Source organism: Lissotriton helveticus, chromosome 8, assembly GCF_964261635.1.
Source record: "Lissotriton helveticus chromosome 8, aLisHel1.1, whole genome shotgun sequence".
In the NCBI taxonomy this organism is placed as follows: domain Eukaryota; kingdom Metazoa; phylum Chordata; class Amphibia; order Caudata; family Salamandridae; genus Lissotriton; species Lissotriton helveticus.
In genome coordinates this window covers 194110195-194127439 of record NC_136069.1, presented here as the reverse complement: position 1 = coordinate 194127439, position 17245 = coordinate 194110195, and the positions used below count along the sequence as shown (strand labels likewise).

General features: G+C 47.3%; 1 protein-coding gene across 1 annotated transcript in view; it reads left to right on the top strand.

Moving 5' to 3' along the window:
- Nucleotides 1–367: 367 nt before the first annotated feature.
- The window catches only part of LOC144772511 (carbonyl reductase [NADPH] 1-like), a 54465-nt gene continuing 37587 nt past the window's right edge, over nt 368–17245 (top strand). The window contains exons 1-2 of the mRNA XM_078656890.1: nt 368–533; nt 8014–8319. Of these exons, the coding sequence (XP_078513016.1) occupies nt 8031–8319 (289 nt within the window). The 5' untranslated portion in view covers nt 368–533; nt 8014–8030. The remainder of the gene's footprint in view (nt 534–8013; nt 8320–17245) is intronic.

The window sequence follows — 17245 nt, the reverse complement described above, 5'->3', positions numbered from 1 at the left end:
GTAAAGCTCTCTGATACCTTCGGGGCAAGTTCACTACACAAAACTGCAATTAAAAAACAGTACGTCCAGAACTTTCCAGAATCCTAGAACTTGGGCACAAACGGCCGGTATTTTTCAATGGAAAAGTGTCGACTTTCCGAACATAGAAGCATACTTAAAGTTCCGATTAAAATAATCACCACCACCCCCGCCACCAAAAAAACGGGTCAAGCCAACTCCGATGCCAGAGCATCTGTATATTGATATTTATTCCAACATTGCACGTCTCCTGTTGTTATTCAGACTCTTGCATTTTCCGCCTTTCTACGTTGTTACAGCTGCGTGGGTGTTTTGGTATTATTTCTACAACTGCTGGCGCTTCTTTTTCAAGTGTTACCTGTCAAAAACTCCTGAGTCATGCTGATGTTAGGCTTTTCGCCAATCCGTTCCCTCCCTGCCTCCAGGACTCGAGGCAACAAACTCAACCCTCCCTTGTAACCGCTCGCAGTCTTCGGTTTACTTTTGCATAATTCAGACGCGGGCTCTGCTGTCAGGTGCGTTACTGTTTGATTACCTGAGACATTTACTTTTATATATGACAAGTACAACTTACCTCCTCAAGGGCTATACTTTATGCGCCGTGTGCATTATACCTTTCTCACCTAACCTTTAGGGTTGTCTTCCTTTCTGTGCCCAATCTGTTCAGTGCATTGTACTTCCGCCGCCTTTCATTGCATCAAGCTCTCCATCTGTCTTTAGGACATTGCGTATTGCCCTCTGGAGAGTGTCTTGACTTCTTCAGTGTAGCTTTGCTGTATGCAGTTTCCACTGAACGGTGTTCCACTGCCTTTTTAGCACATTGTGCCCGTTGTTTAATTCAGGACTCTGTCGCACCCTCAGTTTCTTTAAAAGCACTGCCTTCTTATCCCTTCTCATTCCTCCTAGCAGTGTATCTATTCCTTCTTCCTTTCCATTATCTTGTGGGCGGACGCCCAGGGCGCCGACCTCCAGAGGGGCGCTGAAGTCCCTCCTGCAACTTGGGTCCCAAAAAGTGTTTAAACACTATATTTGCAAGCTTTTCAAGGTGCTCCTTATTCGTGTCCCTCTCACTTTCCTGCTCTCCTTTCAAATTTTCCATACATAGACAATTAAAGTAGGGTAAAGGACCTATGGGGAGGGCGCCAGATTTACTTTCACCCATGGCGCTGTCTGAGCAACAAAAAAGTCATGCTCTGCCAGCTGCTTTACGTCCTAGGGCCAGGGCATCGTGTGCCAGCCCCTGTACACTGTCCAAGGAAGTCAGTGGCACGATTGGCAGTCCTGGCGCATTTCCGGGTGCATATTGTTAACATTCCCAAATTTGCGAATGCCTACTTCGTCATTTGCGACACTTTTAGCGATGACTTCCCTCAAGCAGAAAATGGTTCGTTTCTGAGATCGCCTTCCGTGTTTTTTTTTTTCTTCAATTCAGGGACACGTAAGTTTATCTTTTTACAAAAAAAACATCAGAATTGAAGGCAATTGTATGCAACTGAAAAGAAGACTACTAACGATTGTATTATCCATGCATTACTATGTTTATTTTACTGTCTTCCATTTGAAATACAGCACAACCAGTGGTCGAGGTGGGGAATAAAAAGTAGGGGAACTGTGGGTGGAGAATCAGGGGGTGGGAATAACTGAAGATTAGATCATTGGGCGGAGTCAGGGGTGTGGCTAGAAATCGCAAAACATACCAATTTTTGTACGTTTAGCATTTCACTGACCAGTTACAGCTTATAACGTCATTTAATTCAAACAATGGAAATAGCAAATACTCTTAGGGAATACAGGTTTATGTAAAGCGTGCGAAATATGAGCAGGAACAATGGCATGGGCGCAAATTCAGGATGGTGAGTGTAAAAATTCAGGACAAGGGGTCAACATTCAGGACAGGAGGTCAAAATTCAGGACAAAAATTCGGGGCAACATCAGTGGATGTCATGCAATAGTATATAAATAAATAGGCAAGGAACATAAGTATAAGTCACTTCTCCTGCCCCGTCACCGCTCCTTCCCTGTAATTTCCACTACCCCGTCACCGCTCCTTCCCTGTAATTTCCACTGCCCCGTCACCACTCCTGCCCGTTCACCGCTCCTGCCCGTTCACTGCTCCTACCCATGCCTAATCGCTGCTCATGCCTAATCGCTGCTCCCGCTTCGTCACTTCTCCTGCCCCGTCACTTCTCCTGCCCCGTCACTTCTCCTGCCCCGTCACTTCTCCTGCCCCGTCACTTCTCCTGCCCGTCACTTCTCCTGCCCGTCACTATTCCTGCCCGTCACTTCTCCTGCCCGTCACTATTCCTGTCCCATCACTTCTCCTGCCCCGTTCACTGCTCCTATCTGTTCACTGCTCCTGTCCATTCACTGCTCCTGTCCAGTTACCTCTCCCGCACATGCCTAATCACCGCTCCTGCCCCGTGACTTCTCCTACCCCATAACTTCTCCTGCCCCGTCACCTCTTCTTTCCTGTCGCCTCTCCTGCCCCATCACTTTTTCTGCCTCATCACTTTTTCTGCCTCATCACTTTTTCTGCCCCATCACTTTTTCTGCCCCATCACTTTTTCTGCCCGTCACCTCTCCTGCCCCGTTCACCGCTCCTGCCCCGTTCACCGCTCCTGCCCCGTTCACCGCTCCTGTCCTTTCATTGCTTCCGCCCGGTTACCGCTCCTGCTGATGCCTAATCACCACTCCTGCCCCGTCAGCACTCCTGCCCGGTCACCTCTCCTGCCCGGTCAGCACTCCTGGCCGTTTACTGCTCCTGCCCGGTCACCACTCCTGCCCGGTCACCTCTCCTGCCCGGTCAGCACTCCTGGCCGTTCACTGCTCCTGCCGTTCACTGCTCCTGCCGTTCACTGCTCCTGCCCGGTCACCTCTCCTGCCCGGTCACCACTCCTGCCCTGTCAGCACTCCTGGCCGTTCACTGCTCCTGCCGTTCACTGCTCCTGCCGTTCACTGCTCCTGCCCGGTCACCACTCCTGCCCGGTCACCACTCCTGCCCGGTCACCTGTCACCACTCCTGCCTAGTCAGCACTCGTGCCCGTTCTCACTGCTCCTGCCCGGTCAGCACTCCTGGCCGTTTACTGCTCCTGCCGTTCACTGCTCCTGTCCGGTCAGCACTCCTGCCCGATCACTTTTCCTGCCTCGTCACCTCTCCTGCCCCGTCACCTCTCCATCCCTGTTGCCTCTTCTTCCCTGTCACTCCTACCTGCCTCTTAACTTCTCCTGCCTCTTAACTTGTCCTGCCCTGTCACTTGTCCTGCCCTGTCACTTGTCCTGCCCTGTCACTTGTCCTGCCCTGTCACTTGTCCTGCCCTGTCACTTGTCCTGCCCTGTCACTTGTCCTGCCCTGTCACTTGTCCTGCCCTGTCACTTGTCCTGCCCTGTCACTTGTCCTGCCCTGTCACTTGTCCTGCCCTGTCACTTGTCCTGCCCTGTCACTTCTCCTGCCCTGTCACTTCTCCTGCCCTGTCACTTCTCCTGCCCCGTCACCTCTCCTGCCCATCACCTCTCCATCCCTGTTGCCTTTCCTGCCCTTTCACTTCTCCTGCCCCGTCACTTTTTCTGCTCATTACTTCTCCTGCCCAGTCACCTCTCCCGCCCCATCACCTCTCTTTTCCTGTCTCCTCTTCTGTCCCTTAATTGCTCCTGCCCTGTGTATAGCATAAACAAATTTCACATGGTGGCAAGTTCCCCACAGTACTCTGTCTGGGGAAAGCTCCTCTGAAATCACTAACTCAGCATGATATGCTAAAGGCAGACGGCGGGCGCATTGTCATTCAAAAGGGGATAACCAGCCGCAATCAGAATGACAATGGCCTGCCCTCAGTCTGTGGAGCTCAGGGAGGGGCTGCTGCAGCCTCTGGAGTTCAACAGAGAAGTGCGAGCCGCCCCTGACTTTAAGCTGAAAGAAAAAGTTATAGTTTTTAAGTTGGACTATTCTTGCCGTCCCGGGATGCTTTTTTTGAACGCAAGAAGTAGGGGAACGGACTGAAATCATTTTTAAAAGTAGGGGCACGCCGTGCCCTTCTGATCCCACCCACTTCTACCACTGGGCCCAGCAAGTGCTAGAATCCGAAATGAAATGAAGGTCTTGATGACGTATTTAACACGCTTTAGTTCTCAATTTATATTTGAACCGGGTTCTCTATATGCTTGTTCTCCTTGTATTTCCAGAAGCCGGGAACAATTACAGTTGATTGTCACTTTATAATAGCTGGACTTTTAAAGACCATCAATGTATTTATATTATTTGTCATTGATCCATCAACAAAGTTTTTAAGTCGTGGAACCATTTGAATCAAGCCTTTTTAAACATTCTTAAATATGCTGAGAAAAGCACACGAGGCCAGATTGACTACGTTTTCACGCAGCACAGTGCAACAGTCGAACATGCTGCGCTGGGTCTTTAGGAGCGAGCTGGAGAGCGCAAAATGTTTTCAGGAATGGCACTGTCCTCCCCTCTACCTAGCAACGGCGCTGAAAGTAGCTGCCCTGCGCCACTGAGACACGTTTGCCATGGTGCAAGGTGTCTCCCTGAGTCTAGCATAGGTTTTGTACTGGAAGCGTCCCCTTATAGTTTAAAGTACCATGCAAAGACTGATTTAAACCCTTTTCTGACTTTGTCTGTGTGCTGTACAGTGCTGCACACATACAAAGTCAGAAAAGGAATGAGAAATAAAAGCATTGCTCCTTCCTTGTGCCTACTTAAAAAGGGCGCAGTGTTCTGACACTAAACCCTGTCTACTTTGTTATTGGGTTTAGCGTCAAAATCCCAAGGTACGCCACCTTGGGGCTCAGTTGTGCAAAGCAGTGCTTTGCATTACTTTCACATTATTTCCAGTGCTAAACTTGTATAGCACTGGAAAGTAAATTGGGAAAAAGATATTACGCCGATTTTTGTCAATCGGAGGTTAGAGATCTCATCTAGAATTTGCATTCCACAGTAACTTTGGGAGTAGTGTGGTTCGCCTAGATTATGTAGAAGTTATTCCAGTTGTTAATGTGTCTTGTGTTTTAGATGAATGGATAGTCCCAAAAACAGTAGAATTGTGATTGTACAGTATTCATTTTTTCGTGGTCAACCATAACATACTCTTGAAGCACTGACGTATTATACAACAGGGAACGAGCAAAAAGTATAGACTGTACTCTGACCATTATTTAGCTGGCTACATTAAAGTTGCAAATGTGTGGCCCTTGTATTGTTGGACTTTAATAGCACATCAAAGCACCAGACATATGTGGCAAGCTAATATTAGCAAACATCGGGTGGTACATTGTATGCACTGATCTGATGATAATTAACTTATGGCAACATTATTTCAACATCTTATTTCTCACTTATAGAAACAGAAATCTGATTTATAGGCAATGAGGTTTGGGGGTGGTAATGTTGCAACTTCTGATTAACATAATATTGTCACACTGGGTTGATCCCTCCAATTCATGTAGGTCTTTACTGAATGGAAAATGTCCAATATGATAGAGAAAGATAATACAAAGTTGTTCAAAAGTAGAATTGGAAATCCATTTAAAGCGAGCATCCGAAGGGTTGTTTTGTTGCTGGGTCTCTCCTTTTGAATAATACCAAAGACTTTTCTCTCCCAAATAAAAATTTGTAATTGTTTTTCTCTATTTCTTTCCTCTCGCATCTTCAGTATATCTACTGTCTGTCCCTTTTCTCATGTCTTGTCCTCCATTCATATCCCTGCTTTACTCCATCTATTTTTGTGTGTCTCCTCCGTGTGGCTCTTAGTAACCCTGTTCCAACTACGTAGAACAAAGGAATGATGGCCACAGGGCAGGACTTGGATGAGTGTGCCTGTAGGGTGCTCTCAGAGTGGATTAATATGTAGCATAATAGCAGGTGTGGATTATTCAGCCTTAAAGTGGGTAAGTGCATTGAAGAACGTACAGTCTGCAGTCGCCTACATCCCACAACTTAAACAAGCATTGGTAAATGCATTAGGTTTCAGCTATGAGATTTTTAATAAGTTGTTCTTTGTTGTAAGTTGCAGCTTGCTGAGTAGATGTACAATATGTTAAAGAAAGTTTGTTAAAGTGTTATGACTTGTTTATGTACAAAATGGCACTATCTTGTGCTGTTACTAGTGGTATAGTGCGGGTAAGTAATAGCAAAATGTTGAGAACTGAAAGAGGGAAATAATAGAACTAATTGATGTAACGGCAGTATTATTTGTTTAGAGGAGTTCTGACAACTTTTTGCCCCGGTGCCACTGCACCTGCAGCACCATTGAAATGCTGGCCATAGTTCCTGCTAGATAACTGCACTTGTGACTCCCTGTTTAGTAGTAAAATTGAGCAATATTCTGCATTTAGTGGGGTCCATAGAGCTTTCGGCCCCAGTGCCACTGCACCATTCAAATCAAGCCCTTTTAACTGAAAAGATAACTGCGAATGTGTCTGCCTATATAGTAGTAAAATATAGTAATATTAGGTGTTTAGAGGAGTTCTGTTTAGTCGTAAAATATAGCAATATTAGTTATTTATTGGGGTACTACTGAACCTGCTGCAGAATTCAAATAATGACCCTATTACCTTCCAGATAGATGAGCTTATGACTGTCTTATTCAGTAGTAACATTTAGCAATAATCTGGATTTAGTGGAGTCCCTTGAGCTTTTGGCCCCAGTGCCGCTGCACCGTTCAAATCAAGTCCCTTTTAACTGAAAGGTAACTGCGATTGTGACTGCTTGTTTAGTAGTCCAATATAGCAATATTATGTGTTTAGAGGAGTTCTGACAACTTGTGGGCCCAGTGCTACTGCACCATTCAAACCATGACCCTGTTGTCTGCAAGGTAACTACACTTGTGAGTGACTGCCTGTTTAGTTTTACATTTTAGCAATAATCTGGTTCAGTAGAATCCCTAGAGCCTTTGGCTCCTTTGCCACTGCATCTGCTGCACCATTCAAATCCAGTCCCTTTTAACTGCAAGGTAACTGCACTTGTGGCTATCTGTGTAGTAGTAAAATATAGCATAGCTCTTGTATATTTACTTTATTTTTAACGTGCAATGTTTTTAAATCTTGTAATAATTTGATCATAATGACCAAATAGATTTAAGTTGAAAAAATCAATCCAATAATGCCTACAACGTGCAAAGAGAGGTACTGAGGCATGAATAGGATATGCCACAAATATTCTAAGGCTGAAGCATCTGCTTTACACAACTAAGTAAAAAAAAAAAGCAAGCATTCCAGCATACTGTTAGAAGCTGTCTGCCTTTTCCTTGGGTAGAGATCTTATTTTGACAATGAATGGAGCTTAAACAATGTAAACAGCTTTATTAGAAGTATTGTAAATGCGTGCAGCCAGGGGAAGTTAACAAAAAAAAGTTCCACACAAAAGCAAATAAACACAGTAATTCAGGTATGGAAACTGATAAGAGCTCCCTTTTAATGTACATCAAGTACAAAAGATTACACAAGCACAGCGCAAGCGCTGCGCAAGTGAAACCTAAAAATTGCCTCCATCTAGAACTTTGCCAGCATAGGAATTGAGTCTTAGAAATCTTCCAAAGACTACTTACAAAATAACCTTTGTGTCAACTCTTTGTTGCTGGAATTAATTCTGTGTGATTCATAGGTAATCTCACTGTAGAAACTTAGTTGAGGACGATTTATTGCGGGAGGTAAAACCCATATCTTGACCTATCCAGACAATGGCACTGGGTAATGCCTATAATTTGTGGATCTTCCTATTGTTTCGCTTTGGCTCAGTGGCTTCCTTACAGGCACTGTATGTGGTAGCAAGACTAGGATATCACCTTACCCACTGGATTCACATGAGCCAGAGAACTTTGAGTTTTTGCAGGCCTTTCCTGTTCAGATTTTTCAATTTAGCAGGGCTTGTCTGGTGTCTCCATCCTGCCTATAGTGCACAGTTTCTCCCACTGTTAGCGCATTGTTCGTACTCACCTTTGGTGGCATGCATTATTCTTTTACAACTGTATTTTCTCTCTTTCCCATTAGTGCCTTGTTGCCCAATCATGGCTAGCACCAAAGTAACAGTAGTGACCGGAGGTAATAAAGGCATCGGACTGGCAATTGTGCGGGCTCTCTGCAAGCAGTTCAAAGGGGACGTGTACCTGACTGCCCGAGATCCCAAACTGGGGGAAGCATCTGTGAAAAAGCTGCAAGAGGAGGAGGGTTTGACGTCTCATTTCCACCAGCTTGACATCACAAACTTGCAGAGTATCAGAACACTGAGGGACTTCATGAAGAAAAAGTATGGTGGAATAGATGTTCTGATCAATAACGCAGGAATTGCTTTCAAAGGTAAATTGACGTTGGTTGCTTGGATTGATTCTTGGATGTGCCAGGTAGGATAATCTTAAATTGCAGAAGATAGTGGAAACCTTCTGCAAGTTTGTGTTATATGAATGACACCTTGAACTCAGTATTAGAGTCGTGGAATGCTTAGGACCCAGAGCATGAGGTAGCGCGGTAGAAAAGGGAAAAACAAGGAGGCCAATAGAGATGGGAAAACAGGGACAAAAGAAGAAAGAAACCACGGATGAGTAAAAACCATCAAGTGTGAGATAAAGAGAGAGTGGTAGAAGAAAGAGGTATTGAGTGAAATCATAACTAAGCAGGGTTGCTAATTGATACCCTTTGAATTCAACACATCTAGCAGTGGCCTCTGAAGAAAAAACGGAGTCTCTGCATTTATGCTTTTTTCAAAATGTAAAGTACCAGGTGTACTTGATGCTCATTTTGGGTCCAATAATGAGGTGACCCTTCAGCTTTAGTTTACCCGCTTTGTTGGCCAGTAGTTTTTAGCCCAGCTGTGGAGATGTTCTGTTGCTCACAATTAATTGAGACACTTTTAACATGGACTTATGTCAGTTATGGTAAGAAGGGGCTTTGCGTGGTGTTACCCCATGATAGATACAGTAGCAAGGGGTTTCTGAGGGATACATCTGCCTGTGGATTCCTCACCTTTTGAATTACCCCTTGCGTAGCATTCTGCAAAACTCTTTTCATAGCTCTCTCACGTTGACGAGGAAGTCACTATGGCACGTCTCTGCTCGTGACTCCACGTGACGTCATCTGAGCCATAAGAAGACCTCGTCGGCGTGCTAACGGCAGTTCCCTTTTTTTTGTGCTGTTGATGCGTAACAGTTTTTCTAGGTCTCGCCATTTCTTTGTAGTCTACTTAGTTTCAGTTGTCCTTAAACTGTTTCTTCGTGTTGGCTCCTCAGAAGAAGCATTGTTTTTAAACCGTGTAGGGAATGTGGGGGCCATATGTCGGTTACAGATCCCCATCGAAGACTGCTTTTGGTGTTTGTCGTCATACCACAACATCGAAGAATGGTCTTCGTGCTGTCGGATAATTCCGAAGACACTTAAGAAACGGCAAGTGAAGTAGTTTATGACCCAGGTGAAGAAGAAGAGAGGTTGGTAGAGAACCAAGTCGAGGTTGAAGTCGCTGATTCCAGACACTTCGAGATCGTCCAAAAAAAAACAGAAGATATGAAGGGTCCAATCATCGCCCTTCGAAGGAGAGGTCATCGAAGTCGGGGTCCCCGGTCTGGCGTCGTCATAGGAAAGATGCCCTCTCCCCTTCTCCTTCACCGCAGGTGTCTCCTGTGCACTCTCCGACACCGAGGGACTCTCCGACGCCCAGGGGGGATGCTCCAATCCGACATCTCCGGCACCGCAACCAGAGGCCGTACCGCGGCCTCGATCTATCTCTGGTCAGACTGTTCCAGATCCATACCCACCTTTCCCGACTCCAGGTGTGTATCCGTCGCATTTTCTTAATGCAGTGTATGGCATGTTTGCCAGGGCGGTTAACCCATCCGTCTCTCTGTTTGACTCAGTGGTTTCTCTTTCTTATAATTTGGGAGTTCTCCAACATTATGCCCAGGCACCATTCTTGCCGTTCATGCCAATGACTCAGTCTTGGCTTTTCCAACGCCGAAGTTCTCGATGCCGATTCCATCTCAGGTGGGGAGGATGTACTTTTCACCGGCGCCGTCGGGCTCCGTTCCAGCGCTGTCTCGACATCGGTCAGTGCTGCTGCCCGCTTCTGAAGGCCCTTCGTTGACACCGGCTCCGAGGTCTCTGTCGCTGCGTCTGGCGGAATTCCAGGAACAACAAAAGCCGGCTGAGGAGGGGGAGATACTAGACCCTATGGATGATTTCGCAGGGCTCCAAGAAGCCAGTGGGCTGGACACCAGAGTGGGAACTCTACTCCCCAAAAGCTCTTCCCCTTCAGGATGTGGCCTCATACCATTCGGTCATAAGAAAGGCTGCTGACTTTTTGGACTTACAGTTGCCAACGGCAGAGGTCAAATCTAATATTTTAACAGAGGTGCTTCTTCTGCGGTGGAGCCTTTGCTTCATTTCAATGATGCAATAACAGATCCGATTTTGGAAGTATGGCAGAAGCCATTGTCTGCCCCTGCTGTGTCAAGAACAGTGGCAAGGCGCTATAAGGTGGCGCCTGGGGATCCAGCTTTTTTAACATCACACCCTTCACCTGAGAGCCTTGTGGCTCAAGCGTCTTGTTCCTCAGAACAGGCTGCTGGCTCCTTCCCTTCCACTCTGGGGGATAGGGACTCCAAGAAGTTGGAACAATCAGCAAAAAAGGTATTTTCGTCTGCCAGCATGGCCTTGAAATCCACTAATGCCACATGCTTGCTGGGGTGTTATATCCATGCATTGATGTATTCTGCCAAGGAGGTAATACCTAAGTTGCCAGAGGATGTCCAGGGTCACTTCGCTGAGGTGCTGTCGGACATGCTGGCTGCAGCCCGTCTGGTGATCCAGTCCGGCCTTAATACAGCTGACTCAGTTGCCAGGGTAATGGGCTCTCCGGTGGCAACTAGGAGCCATGCCTGGTTGAGAGGGTCCGGATTATCTCCGGACGTCCAGGCCACCCTGTTGGACCTTCCCTTTGACGCATCTGTACTCTTTGGAAACCAAGGCTCATTCAGCTTTACAGTGATTTAAGGATAGCAGAGCTACTGCTAGGTCCTTAGTCTTGCAATCCCAGCCTAGGGGTTTGGTTTCCAGAAATGTTGGGACTTTGGGAAGGCTGATCCATTTTGAAGCCGACAGCAGCAGCAATTGCAACAACAGAGCCCTCTGTATAAGTCATACAGAGGTAAGGAAAGAGGTAGTCTGCGCCAGGCTGCTCGTCAACAGTAGTTCTTCTTCTTCTTCTGTTGGTCCTGTTGGAGGTTGGGTGTCCCATTTTATACGGAATTGGAAGTCTGTTACGTCAGATCTTTGGGTTTTGAATCTTGTAGAAAATGGGTACACCCTTTTCTTCTGGGAGTTTCCCCTTCCTTACCCTCCTTGCCAGGGTTGGTGTTCGTCTGTTGCATCTGCAACAAGAGGTCTTGTCCCTGTTACAGAAAGGGGCGATAGAGATTGTTCCGGAGCAGGAGAGGGGTCAGGGATGCTACTCACGGTATTTCCTGATCCCAAAAGGGATGGTAGTTTGCGGCATACAGGAGAAGTTCAAGATGTTGACCCCAGCTCAGGTTCTTCTGGCGCTGCAGCAGGAAGAAGTTTTCCCCTATCTGGACGACGGGCTGCTCAAAGCAAGTTCGCCCGAGATAGTGCTTCATCATCTGCAAGTAACAACTTGACTGTTGTTCGGTTTGGTTTTTCGATAAATGTACCCACATCTCACCTGGTGCCCTCTCAGTGCAACCTGTTCATAAGGGCGGTACTAGATACTTCTCTGAGTCGTGTTTTCCTGCCTCCTCAGAGGGTTCTAGACATCCAAGCTATGATTCCAATGTTTTAAAATGGAGTGGCTGTTCCAGTCTTGAAGGTTTTGCACCTGCGCGGTCTGTTCGCTTCCAGCATACTGTTGGTCAACCATGCATGCTGGCACATGAGGGCACTCCAGTGGTGCCTCCGCAGGCAGTGGTTTCAGCACAACTGGGATCTCAGGGAGGTGGTCAGACTCTCCAGAGACACTGCAGCGGATCTGTTATGGTCGAGTGTCAGGCAACCTGACTCAAGGGAAGCCGTCTCAACCTCCTTCACCAGTGGCCACAGTGATAACGAATGCCTCCACTCTAGAGAGGAGTGCTCATCTGGGTGATCTTGAGATCAAGGGTCTTTGGTCTCCAGAGGAAAGATTGCTTCATATCAGTCTTTTTGAATTGCGGGCAATACATGTGGCTCTCAAAGCCTTTCTTTCCTCCTTTCCTGGTCTGTCGGTTCTGGTCTTGACGGATAACACTACCGCAGTGTGGTACATCAACAAACAGGGAGGAGTAGGGTCGTATCGTATCTGCAGAGAGGCTCTACGGCTTTGGCCCTTGGCTCAGGACCACCAGATTTGCATAATTGCAAATCATCTGGCTGGGGTGCTGAATGTGAATCTGGACAGTCTCAGTCGGCAATACTCGGCTGATCACGAGTGGCGTCTTCAGCCGGAGGTGGTTCAGTGCATTTTCAGAATTTGGGGCTTTCCTCGGGTGGACCTTTTTGCGACTCGTGAGAACACGAACTGCCCGTCGTTCTGCAGTCTCCAGTATCCGATGCGGGGAGCGATGGGGAACGCGTTTCAGTTAGATTGGGGCTCACAGCTTCTTTACGCATTCCCTCCCATACCCTCTATTCCACGGGTTCTGAGGAAGATTCGCCAAGACCAGGCCCAAGTCATATTGATCACCTCGGATTGGCCAAGATGGGTGTGGTACACAGACCTTTTTCACCTCTCATCTCACCCTCCGCCTCCCTCTCCGAGCAGACCTCCTCTTGCAATCACAGGTGCAGGTTCTACACCCCAACCTCCAGAGCCTGCACCTTCATGCCTGGAGGTTAAACGGGGCAACCTGATTTTTTTCTCCCACTGGATATGATGGATGTTATATTATCGGCCAGGAGACACTCCACCAAATCTGTCTATTCCTGTAGATGGGCCAGATTTGTTAAGAAGTATGGAGAAAGTTCAATTGATCCTTTGAAGGCCTATTTGTCTGATGTTCTTAGTTTTTCTCTTTCCTTGGCCCAGCAAGGTTGTGCTGTGGCGACGTTTAAGGGCTATTTATCAGCCTTCCTTGTTTGACAGACCAGCCATTGTTGTTTAAGTCACCCATAGTTATGCGGTTCATTAAGGGTCTCACTTATAGATTTCCTCTCACTCCTTTCATTATGCCTTAGTGGGACTTAAATTTGGTTCTCACTTTCCTGATGGGGACTCCCTTTGAGCCTCTTCATAGTTGTCCATTGGGGCTTCTTACATTCAAAACAGTTTTTCTAATTGCTTTTACTTCTGCCAGGAGGGTAAGTGAGCCTCAGGCTCTTAGTTCTAAGCCTCCTTTTACCACCATCTATGCAGATAAGATGTTTCTCAGGACCAGAGCTGCTTTCCTGCCTAAGGTGGTTACCCCTTTTCATCTAGGGCAGTCTATTACCTTACCCACTTTCTATCCTCCCCTCACCCTTCCAAGGATGAGTAGAGACTTCACAGCCTGGACCCTAGGAGGGTGGTCAGCTTCTACCTGGACAGAACCAAGGACTTGCGACTGCACGACCAGCTCTTCATTGGTTGCGTGGGAAGAATGAAGGGCAAAGCTGTCCACAAGCAAACGCTTTCCAGATAGATCCTCTTGTGCATCAAGATCTGCTACGCTTTGGCCAAGAAGGAGCCACCCGAAGGTATTAGAGCTCATTCTACTAAAGCTAAGTCTTCTTCTTAGGCTTTGGCTAGAGGTGTCCCTGTGTAGACATCTGTAAGGCAGCAACTTGGGCTTCCCACCACACTTTTGCGAAGCATTATTGCTTGGATTCAGAAGCGAGGAGGGGTGGCTATTTTGCACGTTCTGTGCTGCAGGATTTTTTGGTATAAGTAGGTGGACACCTTCCGCCGGGAGCAGGACTGCTTTGGTATTCAATTCAAAAGGTGAGTAATCCACAGGCAGATGTACCCATCAGAAGAACAAGTTACTTACCTTTGGTAACACTTTTTCTGGTGGATACAGTATCTGCCTGTGGATTCCTCACTGACCCATCCGCCTCCCCGTTGGCAAAGGTTGTCAGAAAGACTTCTTGTTCAATGCGCTTAGCCAGTACGAGCAGCAGCTAGTAACTACTGCGGAGCTGTCCATATGCTACTAGAGGTATAGTTGTGAAGCAGATGGTGAGTGTCTGCAAGCATTACGGGGTTCAGGAGAAGAGGGCTGAGACTTTCTGTTCACTGTACTAACTGGTGTTTGGTGACACTAGGGTTGGTGGGCAGGTTTGTCCTGTGAGTAGTCACTGTGCAAGGATTCTCCTGAGTAAATAAACCGCTTGATTCATAAGATACTTCCCTCATCCCAGTCTTTAAGTAGCCTCTATATAGAAAGCAGACACACAGAGGAAGAGGGCTCTGATTGCTGCACCACTGTTCAAAGATTAAGACTCGACCATCATTAAATATGTACACAGTGTATCTTCAGTCATGGATTCAGCAAAAACGTTAGGAGAACGCCTTAAAGTTCTTACAGTGGAAAAACAGCAAAACACCCTTCTTATGATGGTACTCGCACACTACTGGCTGCATTCTTGCATACCAACCGCCTCACTCTCCTAGTAGTCGCACCATACCAGAAGCAATTACACCCCCACAGACTAGTAGCCACACACTGACAGCACTCAGACCTCAGAGTAGCAGTCCAACACTACTGAAACCAATCTCAATGTTGCGGTCTTCACCCTCTGCACATTCACACCCTTCACAGACTATCAGTGATGCTCACACACTACCTAAAGCACTTTCACACCTCTCTAACAATAGCGGCAAAGAAAATAGTTCTGGTTGATAACTGAAAGAGAGGGGGGAGGGAGAGGGAGAGAAAGGGAGATAAATATATATATTCAGGGGTAAGTAAAGATATGAATGGTGTCCAGAGTTACAGATACGCAAACCCCTGATTTGAGAGGGATAAGGAGATACGTTCCATGCCCAATATGTGCCATATTCGGTGTAACCAACCCACGTGGGTAGGGAGCTTCCTCGACCCCCATAAAGCCTATATGTTTTGAAGAGCCACTCCCAATGTCATTCCAATCTGTCGTCCCCTGTGTGATTTGAGAGGAAATGTGAGGGCATTGGGTAGGCCAAGGAGGAAGTAGGCCAGGAAGCGGGGTAGCTGTGTAACGAAGTGGGCATCTAATCCTCAATTACTTACGTCCAGTATGAAGTGATTTTAGGGCAATCCCAAAGCAGGTGTACCCGGGGAACTGCAGTCTTGCCCGCACAGGGGAGAACAGGTCGGGTTTCCTCTATGAGGTCTCAGGGGTGTGAGGTACCAATATGTGGAGAAGTGTGGCTCACTGGTTAGAGGAGGCAGACCCTGAAGCAGAGGTCAGACCCGGGATCAGGATTCAATTCCCGACGCGGCAGGGTCTTGAGCCCAAAATGTCCACGGACTCTATAATTCTCGCTTCGGTGCCTACTCGAATCATGGGTTCACACTCTGCAACTCTGGGCAATAGCTTGCTTAATCTCCACTACGGCCCCCCGCGGCGGGATGCCTGGCTTTCACCTTGGGGATGCCCAGTAGGGGTTATCTCACAGGGAAAAGCCAGGACGGGTTCCAAAAGCAAAGCGCAATGAGACCTTGCCGTGATAAGGCACTATATAAGAACCTTTGAATTGAAGTGAATTGAATATGTGGCTATTTTAGTAGCCGTCTCTATGCTACATATATTACGGGCTGTGTGGTGCGCGCGATAGTACATGTTCCCCCCCCCCATTCCTGCTGTGTGAGGGAGTGGCTCAGTTCAGCCTCCCACCTTCTCTGACCCGGAGATTTAGTAGCTGCCGGAGGTGGGCAGAGTAAGCCATATCACTCTGAGATGAGTCTCAAATTTGGATAACAACCACTTCTCGAAAGGAGCGTTGGTTCGAACTGATGGGTGCATCACCCAGTGGCTTATCTGTTGGAATCTTTAGAGTTTGGTTTCAAGGAGGCCTTGTTGTGTGTGAAAGTCCTCGAAAGTGAGGGGACATGACTCGTCAAAGAAGTGGCCAATGGATCGGTGTCATTCCAGCGTCCAGTGGGGGAACGCCCCACCTCGAGACCCGGGCTAAATTCTGGGTTGGCCACTATTGGCGTCAGCGGGGATGGGAATGTGGTCAAAGCTCTTTTCACAGCCACTCTATCCCAAGCCTGTAGAGGGGCTTGAGTAAAAGGGGACAAATAGACTTTTAGGACATGCCTCTTTAGGGAGGAAGGGAATCTTCCATAGTGACTGCCCCGCCACTGCCTTTCCAAAAGTAGCCAATGCTTTTCGGATTCCGTGCAGGACCATTCTACAAATGCCTTCAATTATGCCACCCGAAGATATTCTTTTAGATTCAGTGACCCAATTCCACCCTCTCGCGAGGGTCTGCAACAGATCTCTATGTAAGCGGGGTCTCTTATCTGCCCATATAAACAGGTCTACTGCCAACTGCATGGATTGTAAGGAGCCTGGAGGGGGTTCTAATTGCAAGGTTTGAAAGAGGTAAAGTAGTTTAGGTAATATGGTCATTTTCACTGCAGCTACCCGGCCTATCCGGTATGGGGCGTATGGTCTCCAGCGGCGTAAGTCCTCTTGTATCTGGTGAAGCAAGGCATTGTAGTTAAGTGTTACTGTGTGTTCTCAGTGAGCTGTACCCCAAGATATGGTATTGCTGAAGAAGCCCATTGGATAGGGTATATGCGTTGTAGTGCACTGAGTGTAGGGGTTTTGAGGAATAGGTTAAGGGCTTGGAATTTATGGATATTGATCTTGAAACCTGCCGCTCGGCCTAATTGTTCTAGCTCTGTCATGAAGGCCGGTAAAGAAGTTGGGGGGGGGGGGGGGATTGGGTCCTCCAGTGATACTATGACGTCATCTGCGTACAAGCTGAGTGTGTGCTTGTCTCCTCCGAAGCTCACTCCTGATATTTGGGGGTTGTCCTGTACCTTTTGGGCCATCGGCTCCCTATAAAGAGCGAGGAAGTGGGGGAGAGCAAGCATTCCTGGCGGGTTCCCCTCCGGATGCTGAAGGGAGTAGATGCTACTCAGTTTACTCGCACCATTGCTGTGGGCATAGTGTAACTACTCATGACCCATTGTATATATCTAACGGGCAGACCGAAATGTCGTAGGGTGTCTCTCAGGTATGGCCAGTGGACTCTGTTGAACACTTTTTCTGCATCTATGGACAGAAGCATGTGTTCAGTGTCAAAGCATTGGGCCTCGTCTATGATATGGAG